The following is a 19,619-nucleotide window of genomic DNA, read 5'->3' as shown; positions in this document are numbered from 1 at the left end:
AAAAGTTCTAAAGATTAAGACAAAAGGTAGATATGCGCCAGAAGAGAACCTCTTGAATGCATAAAACTCACAGGGCTTATGAAAGAATAACACAATGAAGAAAACAATGTAACTAAGTAACAATCAACATGATGACTCAAGTAGTACCTCACATCTCGATATTAATGTTGAATATATGTGATCTAAATGCTCTTCTTAAAAGATATAGATTGGTGGAATGGATTCTAAAAATCACAAACTGATCTCTACTAAAAATACAAAAATTAGCTGGGTGTGGTGGTGCGTGCCTGTAGTCCCAGCTACTTGGGAGGCTGAGGTAGGAGAATCGCTTGAACCCGGGTGGTGGAGGTTGCAGTGATCCGAGATCACACTACTGCACTCCAGCCTGGCAACAGAGCAAGACTCCGTCTTAAAAAAGAAATCATAAACTGAACATCTGCTGTCTTCAAAACACACACCTAACATGTAAGGATTTTTATAGACTCAAGGTAAAAGGGTAGAAAATGATATTCCATGCAAAAGACAACCAAAAGTGAGCAGTAATTCCTATTATTATATCATATAAAGCACATTTTAAAGCAGCAACAGTAATAATAAAAAGAGAATCAATCCAACAAGAAAATATTACAATCCTAAATATGTATGCACCTACCTCTGGAGTTCCCAGATTCATAAAACTATTACTACTTGACTTGAGGAGATCAGTAGACATCAACACAATAACAGCGAGTGACTTTAAGACTCCACTGACAGCACTTGGCCTGGCGCGGTGGCTCATGCGTGTAATCCCAGCACTTTGGGAGGCCGAGGTGGGCGGATCACGAGGTCAGGAGATCGAGACCATCCTGGCTAACACGGTGAAACTCCGTCTCTACTAAAAATACAAAAAATTAGCCAGGCGTGGTAGCAAGCGCCTGTAGTCCCAGCTACTCGGGAGGCTGAAGCAGGAGAATGGCGTGAACCCGGGAGGCAGAGCTTGCAGTGAGCCGAGATCGCGCCACTGCACTCCATCCAGCCTGGGCAACAGAGCGAGACTCTGTCTCAAAAAAAAAAAAAAAAAAAAGACTCCACTGACAGCACTAGACAGATCATCATGTCAGAAATTCAACAAAGAAACACTGAATTTAAACTGTACTCTAGAACAAATGGACTACACAGATATCTACAGAACATTCTATCAATAACTGCAGAATATACCTTCTTCTCATCATCACATGGAACATTCTCCAAGATTGAGCATACAACAGGACACAAAATGAGTCTCAATAAATTTTTAAAAATCAAAATCATTTAGAGTATCTTCTCAAACCACAGTGGAATAAAACTAGAAATCAACTACATAAGGAATGCTGAAAACTATACAAATACATGAAAATTGAATAATCTGCTCCTGAATAATTTTGGGGTTAATAAAATCAAGATGTAAATTTTAAAATTCTTTGAAATTAATGATAACAGTGAAGCAACTTATCACAACTCCTGAAATAAAGCAGAAGCATTGCTAAGAGAAAAGTTTACAGCACTAAATGCCTACAGAAAAATATCTGAAACCTCACAAATTGACAAACTAACAACACATCTCAAGGGACTAGAGAAAGAAGAACAAACCCAAAGCTAGCAGAAGAAAAAAAAATGACAAAGATCAGAGCAGAACTAACTGAAATTAAAACTAAAAAATAAAAAACACAATACCAAAGATCAATGAAACAGAAAACTGTTTTTTGAAAAGACAACATCAATAGACTATTAGGTAGATTAACCCAGAAACAAAGAGAAAAGATTCAAATAAGCTTAATGGAAAATGAAAGTGAAGACTTACAACCAACAGCACAGAAGTATAAAAATCCATTTGAGATTACTATGAACACCTCTATGCACTCAAACTAGAATATCTAGAGAAAATGAATAGATTCCTGGAAACATACATCCTTCCTAGCTTGAATCAGAAATAGAAACAGACCAATAGCAAGCAGTGATATTGAATCAGTAATACAAAATTTGCCAGGAAAAAAAAAGACCAAGGCCAGATGGATTCACATTGCAAATTCTACCCAACATTAGAAGAATTGCGTACTACTGAAACTATTTCAAAAGACTGAGAAAGAGCAAATATTCCCTAATTCATTCTATGAAACCAGTATCTCCCCAATACCAAAGCAAAGAAGGGACATGATAAGAAGAAGAAAACAACACACCCATATCCCTGACGAACACAGATGCAAAAATACTCAACAAAATACTAGCGAACCAAATTCAACATTAAAAAGTTAATTAACCATTATCAAGTGAGTTTTATCCCAGGGATGCAGGGTTGGTTCAACACATGCAAGTCAATAGATTCAGAAAAAGCATTTGATAAATTACATCATCCCTTGATGATAAAAACCCTCAACAAACTAGGTATAGAAGGGACGTACCTCAAGATAATAAAAGCCATATATAAAAACCCCACAGCCAGCACTATACTGAATGAGGAAAAATTGAAATCATTCCCTGTGAACAGGAATGCAACAAGGATGCCCACATCCAACACTTTTATTCAACATAGTACTGGAAATACTAGCCAGAACAATCAGATAAGAGAAAGAAATAAAGGGCACCCAAATTGGAAAAGAGGAAGTCAAACTACCTCTGTTTGCTGATATGATTGTATACCGAGAAAACCCCAAAGACTCCTCCAAAAAATCTCCTAGGTTTGATAAATGAATTTAGTAAAGTCTCAGGTTATAAAATCAATATACATAAATCAGTAGCACTGCTATACACCAACAACGACTAAGCTGAGAATCAAATCAATAACTCACTTCCTTTTGCAACAGCTGGAAAAAATAAAATGAAATACCTAGGAGTATTAACCAAGGAGGCGAAAGAAATCATAGATGACACAAACAAATGGAAACATATCCCATGCTCATGTGGTGAAGAAGAAACACTTACACACTGCTGGTGAGAACATAAATTAGTAAAACTTTTTATGGAAAGGAGTATGTAGATTTCTCAAATAACTAAAAGTAGATCTACCATTTGATCCAGCAATTCCATTACTAGATATCTACCCAAAGGAAAAGAAGCCATTATATCAAAAAGAAATCTGCACATGTATGTTTACTGCAGCACAATTCACAATTGTGAAGACATGGAACTAACCTAAGTGCCCATCAACTGATGAGTGAATAAATAAAGTGCAATATATACACACACACACACACACCCCAAGGAATACTACTCAACCATAAAAAAGAATGAAATAATGTAATTTTCAGCAACTTGGCTGAAACTGGAGGCCATTATTCTAAGTTAAGTAACTCAGGAATGAAAAACCAAACACCATATGTTCTCACTTATAAGTGGGAACTAAGCTATGGGTATGCAAGGACATACAGAGTGGTTTAATGGACACTGGAAACCCAGAAGAGGGGAGAGTTGGAGGAGGATTCGGGACAAAAAACTACATGTTGGGTACAATGCACAGTACTTGTGTGACAGGTGCACTAAAATCTCAGACTTCCCCACTATATAATTCGTCCACGTAACCCAAAATCACTTGTACCCCTATCACTATTGAAATTTTTAAAAAGAACCAAAAAATAAAATTAAAAATTATGAAAAAGAAGTAAACAATCTGAATAGGCCTATATCTATTAATGATATTGAATAAATAACTAACAACCTTCCAAAACAGAAATCACCAGGCCCTGATGGGTTCACTGGTGAATTCCACAAAACATTTAAGGAAGAAATTATACCAATCCTGTACAATCTCTTTCAAATTATAGAAGCAGAAGAAATACTTCCTAACACATTCTATCAGGCCAGCATCACCCTAATACCAAAAACCAGGCAAAGACACTACAAGAGAAGAAAACTATAGATCAATATCTCTAATGAACATAGATGCAAAAATTCTCAACAAAATCCTAGCAAATCAAACCCAATGTATAAAAATAAGTATACAACTCAATCAAGTGAGATTTATTCCAGGTATGCAAGGCTGGTACAACATTAGAATATCAATTAATGTAATCCATACCATCAACAGGCTATAGAAGAAAAATCACATGATCATATCATTAGATGCAAATAAAACATCTGACAAAATCCAACATATATTCATAATTTTTTAAAAATCTTAGAAATCTAGGAAATGAGGGGAACTTCCTTAATGTAATAAGAATATCTATTTTAAAAACCCTGTAACTAACATCATGTTTAATGGTAAGACAATAGAATCTTTCCCATTAAAATCAGGAACAGGGCAAGGATGTCCATGAGCAAGGATGACCCTCTTCTTATCCTTTTCAGTAACATACTGGACTTCCTAGCTAGTGCAATGAGACAAGAAAATGAAACAAAAGGAATACTAATTGGGAAAGATGAAATAACATTGTTTTTGTTCATCAATTACATGATTGTTTATGCAGAAAATCTGAAAGAATCAACAGAAAAGCTGGAACTAATAAGCAATTATAGCAAAGTCGAAGGACACAAGGTTAATACTCAAAAGTCAATCAGTTTTCTATAAAGCAGCAATGAACAAGTGGAATTTGAAATTACTAACACAATCCCATTTACATTAGCACGAAATACTTAAGTGGAAATCCCATTTACAGTAGCATGAAATACTTACTTGGAAATCTAACAAAATATGTACAAGATTTATATGAGGAAAACTACAAAATTCTGATGAAATCAAAGAAGAACTACATAAATGGAAAGGTGTTCCATGTTCATGGATAGGGAGACCCAATATTATCACGATGTCATTTCTTCCCAATCTATAGATTCAATGCAATCCCAATCAAAATCTCAGCAAATTACTTTGTGGATATCAACAAACTCGTTCTAAAGTTTTTATGGAGAGGCAAAATATCCAGAACACCACAATATTGAAAAAGAACAATGTTAGAGGACTGACACTACTCAATTTCAAGACTTACTATAAAGCAACAATAATCAAGACACTGTGATATTGATGAAATAATAGACAAACAGATCAGTGGAAAAAATACAGAACCTGGAAATAGAAATAGACCTACATAAATAAAACCTCCTGATCTTTGACAAAGGGGTAAATGCAATACAATGGAGAAAAGATCTTGCTTTTTTTTTTTTTTTTCATTTTGTTTTGTTTTGTTTTTAAAGACGGAGTCTTGCTCTGTCGCCCAGGCTGGAATGCAGTGACGCAATCTCGGCTCACTGCAACCTCCACCTCCTGGGTTCAAGCAATTTTCCTGCCTCAGCCTCCTGAATAGCTGGCATTACAGGTGCATGTCATCACGCCTGGCTAATTTTTGTATTTTTAGTAGAGACAGGGTTTCACCATGTTGGCCAAGCTCGTCTCGAACTCCTGACCTCAGGTGATCCACTGGCCTCGGCCTCCCAAAGTGCTACGAAGGATCATCATTTTTACAAATGGTTCTGGAACAACTGGACATCTACATGCAAAAAAAATAAATCTAGACACAGACCTTACACTCTTCATAAAAATTAACTCAAAATGGATTACAGACCTAAATATAAAACACAAAACTGTATAACTCCCAGAATGTAACATATGTGAAAATCCAGATAATCTTGGGTTTGGTGATGGCTTTTTAGATGGAACACCAAAGACACAATCCATGAAAGAAAGAATTAATAAGCTGGACTTCATTAAAATAAAAAAATTGCTCTGCTAAAGACACTATCAAGAGAATAAAAAGGCCACACACTGAAAGAAAATATTTGCAAAAGACACATGACAAAGAGCTGTAATCTAAAATACACAAAAATTCTTTAAAATTAAACAATAAGAAAGCAAGCATCTCAAAAAAAGGGCTAAAGACCTGAATACACACCTCACCAAAGAAGATATATAGATGGCAAATAAACATATGAAAAAATGCTCCACACTATATGTCATCAGAGATGTGCAAATTAAAACAATGAAATACCACTACAGACTTTTCCAATGGCCAAAATCCAGAACACTGGCCTCATCAAATTCTAGCAAGGATGTAGAGCAACAGAAACTCTCAGTCATTTCTGCTGGAAACACAAAATAGCACAGCTACTTTTGAAGACACTTTGGCAGTTTCTTACAAAACTAAATATACTCTTATCATATGATCCAACAATCTCAGTCCTTGGTATTCACCGAAATAAGGTGAAAACCTATGTCCACACAAAAACTTGCACATGGATGTTTATAGCAGCTTTATTCATAACGACCAAAATTTGGAAGCAACCAAGATGTCTTTCAGTGAGTGAGTGTATAAATAAACTGTGGTACATCCAGAAAATGGAATATTATTCAACACTAATAAGAAATGAGTTATCAAGGCATGAAACGACACGGAGGAATCTTAAATGCATATTACTAAGTGAAAGAAGCCAATCTGCAAAGGTTACATACTGTATCATTCCAACTATATGACATTCTGGAAGAGGCAAACTATGGAAACAGTAAAAAAAAAAAATAAATCAATAGTTTCCAAGAGTTGTGGAGAGAGAGAGATGAACAGGTAGAACACAGAGGAGTTTTAGGGCAGCAAAAATATTCTATATGAGACTGTAATGGTGGATACAAGTCATTATATATTCGTCCAAACCCACAGACTGTACAACACCAATAGTGAATGCTAATAGAAACTCTGGACTTCGGATGATAAATATATGTTGATGCTGATTCATAGATTGTAACAAATATACCACTCTGGTGGGGGATGTTGATAATGGAGGCGGCTATGCATGTGGTGGTAGGGGTTATATCGGAAATCTTTGAACCTTCCTTTCAATTTTGCTGTTAATCTAATATTGCTCTAATAAATAAAGCCTTTAAAAATAAATTTAAATAAATGTAGGCTTTGCATGCTATATGATCTATGTCAAAACTACTCCAACTCAGCATTGTACAAAACAGCCATAGACTACAAATTGACATGAATGTGTTCCAATAAAACTTCATTCATAAAAAAGTCAGTGGGCCATATTTGGCCCATAAGCATAGTTTGCCAATCCTTGATGTATACACTTGAACATGGTTTGTCTCTCTGGTTCTTGGCCCTCCATGCTCCTTTGGGTGTGAACTATCCCTGTCATAAGGCCCCCAGCCCCAGACTATTTGATTAGTGATCGGACTACCTTAGAAGAGGAAGATTTAGGGAAAATTAATCATGTCAAAATATGAAAGTTATCAACTTCCCCCACCAAATCTGCTCTTCTCACAATAGCCCCTATCATGGTGATTGGCAACATTGTTCATTCAGGCATTGAAGTTAGAGATCTGGCTGTTAGCTTTAACTTATCTCACTCCTCACCTGCCAACTGGTTGACAAATTCTGTTGATTTCCCCAAACACTATTACATCTTTCCCCTCCTCTCCTTCCCCTCATAGCCTGGCTTAGGCCTAGGCTCTTACCATCTCTTGGTTAGACTACTGTTAATATCTTCCAGCAAAAGCGGGCTACTTGCAGTCTCCCAAGTATGCTGTGCTGTTTCACATACATTTGCCACTACATATTTCCTTTTGCCTGGAATCCCCTCCTCCCTTAAATCCTACTCCCATCTCTTATCTTCCTGGTGAAATCCTAGTCATTATTCAAAACTCAACTGGGACTTTCCCTTTCACACTTAATCATTGCCTCCTCAAGGCTACTTGGTTTAAATAGTATACCCTTGTCAATCCCAAGATACATGTTCCACAAGCCCCAAATTATGAATATTGGAAAATTTAAGTATACATGTCAGAACCTTAGGGCTCAAGTAATTAACTAGGCTACTAAATATTGTAACTAAAATGAACTCTGCATTTCATTGCATCATGAATTTAGTAACATCAACCATAAAATTAGCTTAATCTGAAAAGAAACAATAAAGCTTTTATCACTTCAGGTAATTTACTGCATATATAACCATAAATAAAGAACAGAGATCAACCTTGTAGAGACACTTGCTCCCACACAGTAGTCACACAGAATGTGAATCACACATGCATCCCAGCAAAATCACAAATTTCTTCATGTAAAAGACCTTTGGAAAAAACAGTGAGTGTCAAATCCATAAATGCCAAAAGCCTGCTGTACTTCTATTATTGTACTTGTGTCAATGAACAACTGCAGCCCCAATGAGAACATGAGCTTCTTGTGGTCAGGCCCACTATTTTGTCATTCTTTTTGTACCAAAGTTGATCTAACAGGAAGCAACCACTCCAGAAACATTTGTTGAATTAAATTACCTCCTAATTGATCTTCCTACTTCGAGGCCATCTTCCTTTCCCAAATCCTGCCAGTTATTTCACAAAAACATATCCCTGATGTCACTCCATTTCCCCCAAACCTTTGATGGCTCTTCATAATCTGCTTTACATGATTATGTCCCCATGCCATGCTAGGACATATAAGAGCCTTCACACCATGGCCTCATATTCCCAGTCTCATTCTTAGCCTCTCTTCTTCACACACACTCTTCAAGCCACACTAGCTGCTCCTGGAACATTTTTGGACTTTCATTACTCTGTGACTTTGTAAATGCTGTTTCCTCTGTCTAAAAGGTCCTCCTCCTCTCATCTGCCTGGAAAACCTGAATTTATTAATATAGCTCAGCTTAAATATCACTACCTTTGTAGTTTTCCCTGACCACTCTCAGAATCACTGTCTCCCTCATTTGTTTTTTTATACCAATGTTTGTTCTAAAAACATACTAAGCTGATTCTGCGGGGAGGGAAAAGGGAAGGAGGGAGTGCCCTGTCAGAGGACTTACCCAAGCAGCGACTGCGGCACTACGTGTTAAGCATATTGTTCAAGCAGCAGTGGGAGGATGGAGCTGGATGGCCTTCATGTTATGAGATGCTATGGCTCGCATCTTTCACACTGCGTGTGTGTGTGTGTGTGTGTGTGTGTGTGTGTAACTGTGTGGGGGGTAGCAGGGGGAGAGAAAGAGAACGAAGGGAGAGAGAGAGACAGAGACAGAAACAAAGAGGGCGGACGCGGTGCAGTAAGAGCAGATGGGCGGACCCAAATTTCTTCTGCTTCACGATTTTGCGGAGGTCCACCCCTGCATCCAGCCTTGAAACACAGGGTGGGGAGGAGGCAGAAAGGGGAGGGACTGCACTCCCTCTGAGCGTGCTAGCCCCGACTGCCTGACGGATCACCCTTCCGCTCCAACATGGCTAGTTCCTCAACGCCGTGACTCAAGCCTGTTGTGCCAGGCAGGGCGCACTCAGCAGCGCAGCCCCACAGGTGGCGACCGCTCCGCGAGAGGGTTCCCGCCAGGCTAGGCAGTGGAGTGCCGCACAGCGCGCCTTCCAGCCTCGCAGCCGCCACCCTAGCGGTTCCGACCCGGCGCCAGCAGGCCTGCTTGGTCGATCTTCGAGCCAAAGATGCGGCGAGGCTGGAAGATGGCTCTGTCTGGGGGGCTGCGGTGCTGCCGCCGGGTACTGTCCTGGGTGCCAGTGCTCGTTATTGTCCTCGTCGTGCTCTGGTCCTACTATGCCTACGTCTTTGAACTCTGCCTGGGTAAGTGGGGCTGGGCACCTAAGGTGGGGAAATTATTCTCCAGTATAATCGTTTGCCCTACCTTCACACTGGTGTTCTGCGGTTTTCCTTTCTCTCCCTGGAGAGCTCCTTGTCCCCAGCCTCTGGCTTCCCACAATATTTCCTGCGCCCTCCCACCAGGGTCCCGCCGTGTCTACATCGTCTCCCACCTGGGGTTTCTTATTTCTTTGCCCTACCCACAATAATGTCCTGGCTCTTCCCACGAGGGCCCCCTTTTCTCATGCAGGGCAACCACCTGCACTTTGTGCTCTCCTTCTGGGAGCCCCTACTGTACCAAGTTGAGGAAACAACATACCCTGTGTCTTTAAACTGTTTGCTCACACTAGGAATCTCACCAATGCATCCAACTAGGAGCCCCACCATTTTCCCTCCTACTAGAATCCTACTAGGATTTCCTACTAGGGATTTCCTACTGAGAGTTCCAAAATATTTCCTCTACTCTCTTACTAGCTCTTTTTTTTCACACGCTGGAATCTATCCTTTTCCCGTGATCCTCTCACACTGGCTGAAGTGCTTCATATCTTTGTCCACTTGTGATCCCACAGTGCACCCTATTCTACTCCATTAAGATCTTCTCTTTTCACACAGAGGTAAGCCCTCCATTCTCTTTCCCTGTGGGCTCCCCCCCATTTAATCATTTTCTTTAATGGGATTGGTATTATATAATATATCCTCTCCTCTCACATTAGAGGCCCTGATTACATTATACTGGAGTTCCCTCCAGTCTCCTGCCTTCTTGCTTTGAGGAGCATTCGACTCCTTCCCATTAGGAGCCCCACATTATTTTCTGACACCTTATACTGGTGACCCTGCTATTGTCACATGATGATAGTGCCTTCTCCCACTAGAGTCACCTCTTTTACCCTCCCACGAGGGTTTCCATAATTTATCTCCTATTCCATCAAAGGGCCGCTAATTTTCTAATCATTATTCCTCGTTATCTTTTTTAGGAAACCCACTCCCCACCTCCCACAGTGTTCTTTCACTTTTAGCCCCACATTCTGCCATCCACTTCCTTTGGGGTTTCTTATTATTTCTTCTTACTTCTTATTGGATTGCACTTGTCTCATCTTCTCAAACTGGGGAAACCCCATTCTTTCTTACTGGGGTTTCTAATATTTTCTACTCCTCCTGTTGGGAATATCATTTCTCATTCCCTCTCATTAGACTACCTCTTTTATAATTCTATGATCTTTTTTTACCCTGTCCTGTCACACTAAGGAGCACTCTATATCCTCCTTATTTGCAAAATGGTTCTCACAGTATAGCTTGTGCATTCAAACTCAGAATTCTACAATATTTCCCGACACAAACCCCAAGTCTCTCCCTTATATTATTCCCATTTTCCACCTTAATTCCCCCCGTTCCCCATTCTTATTATTATTGGCCTTGCAATGCTCTCATCAACTCACAATGGCGTTTTCATATTATATCCTGTCTTGTTACAATAGGGTCCCTGCTTTTCTCACAGTAAAATCTCCCCTTGTCCCTGTCTTCTCACATTGAAGAATTCCTGTCTCCTCTCAAAAGAGATTCCACTAATATTTGTCACTCTTGTCACTTCGACACTGTAATTCCATCACCAGCACCCTTAAACTTGTGGCCTACAATGTTCCCTATTCATCTAGTTTGGGGCTCCAATATGTTTATACTCCTCTCACAGTAGGGCTCCTGACTCATTGGACATCCCCTCACTCCCAAGTCCTTCTGAGACTTCTTTATTTTTTCATACCAAACTCTTCTCACCTTAAAAATGATGGTAAGGATGCTGCTTTTTTGAACTCTGGGACCTGACTCCATTTGTAATTTTCTTCTATTATATATTTGCAAAGCAATAGTCTACCCCAGGTAGACTGGGATAAACTAGGGAGGCAGGAGATGATCCTCTTTTCCAATATAGAACTTTCTATATTCTAATTCTATAACTTCCTATATTCTAATTCTAATTACCTCTCTGAATCACAATTTGAATTTTTCTTACCTCTTTCTTAGAGATATTATGGAAAATGCAGAAAGAGCTCTTAAAATAAATTTCATTAGTTGCCTTCATAGATACAAGTTAGCCTAGTTTTCTTTTGTATCTCAATCCAGTATTGGGATGTATTAAGTAGACTATGCAATGACTGGGAAGCTTTTCTATTCTCAGACCTTACTACTTTGGCTTTTTGAATGATTGATTGAAGGGTCAAAAGTTCAGCACCATTATTATGGTATGGACCTTGCTCCTAGGATCAATGCCATATTGTAAGCAACTTATTTTGGAGTTTTTCAGTATTGACTCATATGAGCTTCACCGAGATATATTTTAAAAATTAATGATGATGGCCGGGCGCGGTGGCTCACGCTTGTAATCCCAGCACTTTGGGAGGCCGAGGCGGGCGGATCACGAGGTCAGGAGATCGAGACCACGGTGAAACCCCATCTCTACTAAAAATACAAAAAAAAAAATTAGCCGGGCGTGGTGGCGGGCGCCTGTAGTCCCAGCTACTCGGAGAGGCTGAGGCAGGAGAATGGCGTGAACCCGGGAGGCGGAGCTTGCAGTGAGCCGAGATTGCGCCACTGCACTCCAGCCTGGGCAACAGAGCAAGACTCTGTCTCAAAAAAAAAAAAAAAAAAATGAATGATGATAATGACTAACACATATATTGCTTACTCTGTGCCAGAAAATATTCTAAGTTCTGTAGATAGATTAACTATATATTAATTCATTTAATCATCACAATAACTATATGAGGCAGGTACCATTACTGTTTCCATTGTATAGATGTGTAAACTGAGGCACAGATGAGCAAACCAAGGTAAAGACCAAGTTACTACAAATAATTGGCCTTCTATAAGTTCTTCTTTAGTCATGTAATATCAACAGGTGAAAGGAAGCGCAGGACTTAATTTGGTTTGTTTTAGTTAACATACTTGCACCACACTGCTACATGACAAGTACTATTTCTAGGTGACTACACACACAGACACTTAATCTTTATAACAACTTTCCAATGTATATACTATCATTACTTGTTTTTAAACTGAGGAACAGACAGAATAAGTAGCTTACCTAAGGTCACAGAGCTAGTAAATGGCCAAACTTAAAACCCAGGCAGTATGTTGCCACAGTCTCCTCTAAACTAATGCAGAGGTAAAAACTTGTGACATACAAGCCAGATGTAGCCTTCAGATATATTTTGCCTGGCCTGCACAGTATTTTCTTAACATTTTGCATCAGTTCCCATTATTTAAAAGTCAGGAGAATAAGGCAGCTGTGACTTTCAACTCTGGCTGAACCAGTCCCTCCTGCCATCATCAGTTTAGCAATCTTGTAACAAATTAGCAACCTGGGTTTCAGAAAGGTTAAATCAAATTTTCCTAAGGCCACACATTTAGTAATAGTGAAGAGTTGGAAATCCAGGCTGCCTGATACCAAGGCCATACCTTTTCCAATACAAATAAATTAACAAATTTGCATTTCAGTATGACTCAAAAAGTAACATTAAGGACCTAACTTCTTTCCAGGGATAAAACCTGATGTCTTTCTCCCTAATGTTACATTAGAGCTGAAATCAAAGGAGATATTTTTGTCCTTTAATTCTTAGAGTTTGAATTCTGCCATTTACTAGCCAGGAGACCTGGGACAAGTACCTTCACTCTCTCAACCTCAGTTGTCTGACATGTACCTTGCTTCTACAGTTGTTCACCCATATGACAAATGGTTGCTTAGCACTCAGTATATGCCAGGTATTACTGCTGTGAGGCTCAAATAACATGATGCCTGAAAAGCATGCATCACAGTTCACAACACATTATAAGAGCTCATTAGATAGTAACTTGTGATTAGTAAAGAAATAAAGGATTCTTCCTGACCCAGGAAAATAAGAAGCTTAGCTTTTTAGAGAGGAAGGAAAGTAACAGTATCCATTTCATTGGGGTGAAATTTATATAACATAAATTTAACCATTTTTAAGTGTTCACCTCAGTGCCATTTAGCACTCACAGTGTTGTACAGCCATCACCTCTATGTAGTTCCAAAATGTTTTTGTTATCCCATAAAGAAACCTCATAGGCATTAAGCAGTCACTCCCTGTTCCCTCTTCCCCCAAGTCTTAGCCAATTATTAATCTGCATTCTGTCTCTATGGATTTACCTATTATGGATGTTCCATATAAATAGAATCATAAAATATGTGTTCTTTTGTGTCTGACTTCTTCCAATTAACAAAATGTTTTTGAAATTGGTCTGCATTGTATTATGTAACAGTAATTTATCCCTTTTAATGGCTGAATAATTGTGTGTGTGTGTGTGTGTGTGTGTGTATGTGTGTGTATATATACACCAGTTTGTTATCCATTCATCCATTAATGGACATTTGGGCTATTTCCACCTTTTGTCTCTTCTGAATAGTGCTGTTACAAACATTCATGTACAAGTATTTGTTTGAATATCGGTCTTCAATTCTTTTGAGTATATATACCAGGGAGATGGATGGGGATAATTAGACTGTATGGTAATTCTATGTTTAACTTTCTGAGGAACCTCCAAACTATCTTCCACAGTGACTGCACCATTTTACATTCCCATCAAGCAGCACAGAAGGGTTCCAATTTGTCCACATTCTCATCAAGACTTGTTATTTTCAGTTTTATTTTTATTATAGCCATCTTACTGGGTGTGAAGGTGTATCTCATTGTGGATTTGATTTGTGTTTCCGTAATGACTAAAAATATTGAGTATCTTTTTATGTACTTGTTTGCCATCCATATATCTTCTTTGGGAAAATGTCTATTCAAGCCGTTGTCCATTTTTTAATTGGGATTTTTAAATTGGGTTATTTGTCTTTTTTTGTTGAATTTTAGTATTTTTTGCATATTCTGAATACTTGATCTTTATCAGATAAATTATTTGCAAACGTTTTCTCCCATACCTGATAGTATCATTTTATATACAAAGATTTTTAATTTTAATAAGATTCAATTTATCTATTTTTTCTTTTGTTGCCTATGCTTTTGGTGTCATATTTAAGAACCCATTACCAAATGCAAGAGCATAAAGATTTATCCCTGTGGGATTTTTTTGTTTGTTTATTTGTTTGGTTGGTTGGTTTTGGTTGTTTGTTTGTTTTTGTTTTTGTTTTTGCTTTTGATATGGGACCTCACTATGTTGCCCCGGCTGATCTCAAACTCCTGGGCTCAAGTGATCCTCCCACCTTAGCCTCTCAAATAGCTGAGGCTACAGGCATGTGCCCTGTGTTTTCTTATAATAATTTTATGCTTTTAGCTCTCACTTTTAGGTATTTTAGCCATTCTGAGTTAATTTTTTGTATCTGGTGTAAGATAGGAGTGCAGCTTTTTCTGAATGTGGCTAACTAGTTATCCTAGCACTGCTTGTAGAAGAGACTATTCTTTCTTCCACTGGATGGTTTTGATATGATCGTAAAAAATCAATTGACTGTAGATTTATGCATCTAATTCTGGTATCTGAATTCTGTTTCATTGATTTATTTGTCTGTCCTTCTGCCAGTACCATATACTGTACCTTTGTAATAATTTTGAAATCAAGAAGTGTGAGTTCTCCAGTTTTTTTTTTTAATTATTTTGTTAGCTGGGTGCACTGGCTCAAGCCTGTAATCCCATAATTTTGGGAGGCCAAGAGAGGAGGATTACTTGAGCTCAGAAGTTTGAGACCAGCCTGGCCAACATAGTGACACCCCATCTCTACAAAAAATAAAAAATGTAGCTGAGCATGGTGCCACATGCCTGTGGTCCCAGCTCCCCAGGAGGCTGAAGTGGGAGGATTGCTTGAGCCCAGGAAGTCAAGGCTGCAGTGAGCTGCAGTTGTGCCACTGCACTCCAGCCTGAGTAACCAAGCAAGACTCTGTCTCAAAAAATAAAATTGTTTTTTCTATTTAGGTTCCCTTGCAATTTTGTATTGATTTTCAGTTCAGCTTTTCCACTTCTGCAAGAATTTTTTTTTTTTTTTTTTTTTTTTTTTTTTTTTTAGGAATTGCACTGAAACTGTATATTGCTTTGGAGAGAACCTTAACAGGTTCTTCCAATCTATAACAGGTCTTCCAATCTATAAACATGGGATGCTTTTCCATTTATTTCAGTCTTTAATTACTTTTCAGTAGTGTTTTATAATTTTAAGTGTATTTGTCTTGAGCCTCCTTTCTAAAACTTATTCTTAAATTTTTAATTCTTTTGTCAGGTTTGTCAAAGATCAGATAGTTGTAGATATGCGACGTTATTTCTGAGGGCTCTGTTCTGTTCCATTGATCTATATCTCTGTTTTGGTACCAGTACCATGCTGTTTTGGTTACTGTAGCCTTGTAGTATAGTTTGAAGTCAGGTAGCGTGATGCCTCCAGCTTTGTTCTTTTGGCTTAGGATTGATTTGGCGATGCGGGCTCTTTTTTGGTTCCATGTGAACTTTAAAGTAGTTTTTTCCAATTCTGTGAAGAAAGTCATTGGTAGCTTGATGGGGATGGCATTGAATCTATAAATTACCTTGGGCAGTATGGCCATTTTCATGATATTGATTCTTCCAACCATGAGCATGGAATGTTCTTCCATTTGTTTGTATCCTCTTTTATTTCATTGAGCAGTGGTTTGTAGTTCTCCTTGAAGAGATCCTTCACGTCCCTTGTAAGTTGGATTCCTAGGTATTTTATTCTCTTTGAAGCAATTGTGAATGGTAGTTCACTCATGATTTGGCTCTCTGTTTGTCTGTTATTGGTGTATAAGAATGCTTGTGAATTTTGTACATTGATTTTGTATCCTGAGACTTTGCTGAAGTTGCCTATCAGCTTAAGGAGATTTTGGGCTGAGACAATGGGGTTTTCTAGATATACAATCATGTCATCTGCAAACAGGGACAATTTGACTTCCTCTTTTCCTAATTGAATACCCTTTATTTCCTTCTCCAACTATCTGATCTTTGACAAACCTGACAAAAACAAGCAATGGGGAAGGGATTCCCTATTAATAAATGGTGCTGTGAAAACTGGCTAGCCATATGTAGAAAGCTGAAACTGGATCCCTTCCTTACACCTTATACAAAAATTAATTCAAGATAGATTAAAGACTTACATGTTAGACCTAAAACCGTAAAAACCCTAGAAGAAAACCTAGGCATTACCATTGAGGATATAGGCATGGGCAAGGACTTTCTGTCTAAAACACCAAAAGCAATGGCAACAAAAGCCAAAATTGATGAATGGGATTTAATTAAACTAAAGAGCTTCTGCACAGCAAAAGAAACTACCATCAGAGTGATCAGGCAACCTACAAAATGGGAGAAAATTTTCGCAACCTACTCATCTGACAAAGTGCTAATATCCAGAATCTACAATGAACTCAAACAAATTTACAAGAAAAAAACAAACAACCCCATAAAAAAGTGGGCGAAGGACATGAACAGACACTTCTCAAAAGAAGGCATTTATGCAGCCAAAAAACACATGAAAAAATGCTCATCATCACTGGCCATCAGAGAAATGCAAATTAAAACCACAATGAGATACCATCTCACACCAGTTAGAATGGCCATCATTAAAAAGTCAGGAAACAACAGGTGCTGGAGAGGATGTGGAGAAATAGGAACACTTTTACACTGTTGGTGGGACTATAAACTAGTTCAACCATTGTGGAAGTCAGTGTGGCGATTCCTCAGGGATCTAGAACTAGAAATACCATTTGACCCAGCCATCCCATTACTGGGTATATACCCAAAGGACTATAAATCATTCTGCTATAAAGACACATGCACACGTATGTTTATTGCGGCACTATTCACAATAGCAAAGACTTGGAACCAACCCAAATGTCCAACAATGATAGACTGGATTAAGAAAATGTGGCACATATACACCATGGAATACTATGCAGCCATAAAAAATGATGAGTTCATGTCCTTTGTAGAGACATGGATGAAACTGGAAATCATCATTCTCAGTAAACTATCGCAAAGTCAAAAAACCAAACACCGCATGTTCTCACTCATAGGTGGGAATTGAACAATGAGAACAGATGGACACAGGAAGGGGAACATCACACTCCGGGTACTGTTGTGGGGTGGGGGGAGGGGGGAGGGATAGCATTAGGAGATACACCTAATGCTAAATGATGAGTTAATGGGTGCAGCACACCAGCATGGCACATGGATACATATGTAACAAACCTGCACATTGTGCACATGTACCCTAAAACTTAAAGTACAATAATAAAAATAAATAAAAATTTTTAATTTCTTTTTTATGTTATTATAAATGGAATCGTTTTCTTAATTTCATCTTCTGATTGTTCATTGCTAGTGTTTAGAAATAAAACTGACTCGATGTGTAGATCTTGTATTTTGCAACTTTGCTGAATTTGTTCATTAGCACTAAGTTTTTTTTTGTGGATTCTTTAGAATTATCTATACATAAGATTATGTAAACTACCAATAAGAATAATTTTATTTCTTCTTTCCATCTTGAATGCCTTTTATTTATTTTTCTTGCCTAACTGCACTGGTTTGAACTTCCAGTACAATGTTGAATGGAAGTGGTAAAATAGGAATCCTGGTCTTCTTCCTGATCTTAGGAGGGCAATTTTCAGTCTTTCACCATTAAGTATACTGTTAGCTATGGGTATTCCATAAATGCCTTTTATCAAGTTGAGGAAGTTCCCTTCTATTACTAATTTCTTGAGCATTTTTTAATTCCAGTATGCAGAATATTGTCAAATGCTTTTCCAGCATCAATTGAGATAATCATATGGTTTTTTTTCCTCATTCTGTTAATATAACATGTCACATGTTTGATTTTTGTACAGTGAACTGCCCTTATATTTCTTGGATAAATCCCACTTGATAGTGATGTATAATCCTCTAACTTGCTGCCAAATTCCATTTCCTAGTATTTGCTTTGGAGTTTTGCATTTATATTTATAAGCGATATTTGTATTTCATTTTCTTTTCTTTTGATGTCTTTATCCAGCTTGGCTATCAGAATAATACTGGCCTCATAAAATGAGTTAGAAAGTGTTATCTTCTCTTAAATTTTTTATAAGAGTTTGAGAAGGAGTAGTGGTAATTTTTTTTTAATGTTTCGTAGAACTTACCAGTGAAGCTACCTGGTTTTGGCTTTTCTTTGTTGGGAGGTTTTTTTTATTACTGATTCAATCTTTTTACTTGTTAAAGGTCTGTTCCAATTTATATTTCAATTTATGTTACTTTCTTGAATACTATTATGATAAGAACACAATATAATATCTACCTTCTTTTTTTTTTTTTTTTCTGAGACGGAGTCTCCCTCTGTCGCCCAGGCTGGAGTGCAGTGGTGTGATCTTGGCTCACTGCAACCTCCACCTCCTGAGTTCAAGCAATTCTCCTGCCTCAGCCTCCTGAATAGCTGGGACTACAGACGTGTGCCACCACACCCTGCTAATTTTTTGTATGTGTGTGTGTTTTTAGTAGAGATGGGGTTTCACCGTGTTAGCCAGGATAGTCTCGATCTCCTGACCTTGTGCTCTGCCCACTTCGGCCTCCCAAAGTGCTGGGATTACAGGCGTGAGCCATCGCGCCTGGCCTAATGTTTGGTATAATTTACCAGTGAAACTACCTGATTTTGGCTTTACTTTGTTGGAAGGTTTTTTATTACTGATTCAATCTTTTTACTTGTTAAAGGTCGGTTCCAATTTATGTTTCATTTTATTTTACTTTCTTGAACATTATTATGATAAGAACACAATATAATATCTACCTTCTTAATGAAATTTTAAGTGTACGTTATTGTTAGCTATAGATATAATGTTGTCCAGCAGATTGCTAGAGTTTGACCATCTTGCTTAACTGAAACTTTATACCCATTGATTAGTAATGTCTCATTGCCCTCTCCCCCAAGCCTTTGGCAACTTCTTGAGTCAGTTTAGGTAGTTTGTATATTTTTAGAAATTTGTCCATTTCATCCAGGTTATCTAATTTTTGGCACACAATTGTTCCTAGTATTCTATTATATTCCTTCCTATTTTAACAATTGTTCCTAGTATTCTATTATATTTCTTTCTATTTCAGCAAGTTCTGCAGTAATGTCTCTAATTTCTGGTTTTGGTAATTTGAG

The 19,619-nt window shown here is 38.0% G+C and overlaps 1 protein-coding gene and 1 long non-coding RNA gene across 7 annotated transcripts in view; one reads left to right on the top strand and one right to left on the bottom strand.

Moving 5' to 3' along the window:
- LOC134735997 (uncharacterized) overlaps nt 1–8,793 on the bottom strand; it is a 366,473-nt gene extending 357,680 nt beyond the window's left edge. Inside the window, exon 1 of the long non-coding RNA XR_010119610.1 lies at nt 8,740–8,793. This is a non-coding gene — a long non-coding RNA (uncharacterized lncRNA). The remainder of the gene's footprint in view (nt 1–8,739) is intronic.
- ZDHHC15 (zinc finger DHHC-type palmitoyltransferase 15) overlaps nt 5,145–19,619 on the top strand; it is a 258,275-nt gene continuing 243,800 nt past the window's right edge. For all 6 annotated transcript variants that reach the window (XM_063634713.1, XM_063634714.1, XM_063634711.1 and 3 more), the window contains exon 1: nt 5,145–9,494. In XM_063634713.1, coding sequence (XP_063490783.1) covers nt 9,359–9,494 — 136 coding nt within the window. In that variant the 5' untranslated portion in view covers nt 5,145–9,358. The remainder of the gene's footprint in view (nt 9,495–19,619) is intronic.

Source organism: Symphalangus syndactylus, chromosome X (assembly GCF_028878055.3).
Source record: "Symphalangus syndactylus isolate Jambi chromosome X, NHGRI_mSymSyn1-v2.1_pri, whole genome shotgun sequence".
NCBI classification, from domain to species: Eukaryota; Metazoa; Chordata; class Mammalia; order Primates; family Hylobatidae; genus Symphalangus; species Symphalangus syndactylus.
The sequence above is the reverse complement of the archived record's forward strand: the minus strand, read 5'-3'. Positions and strand labels throughout refer to the sequence as shown.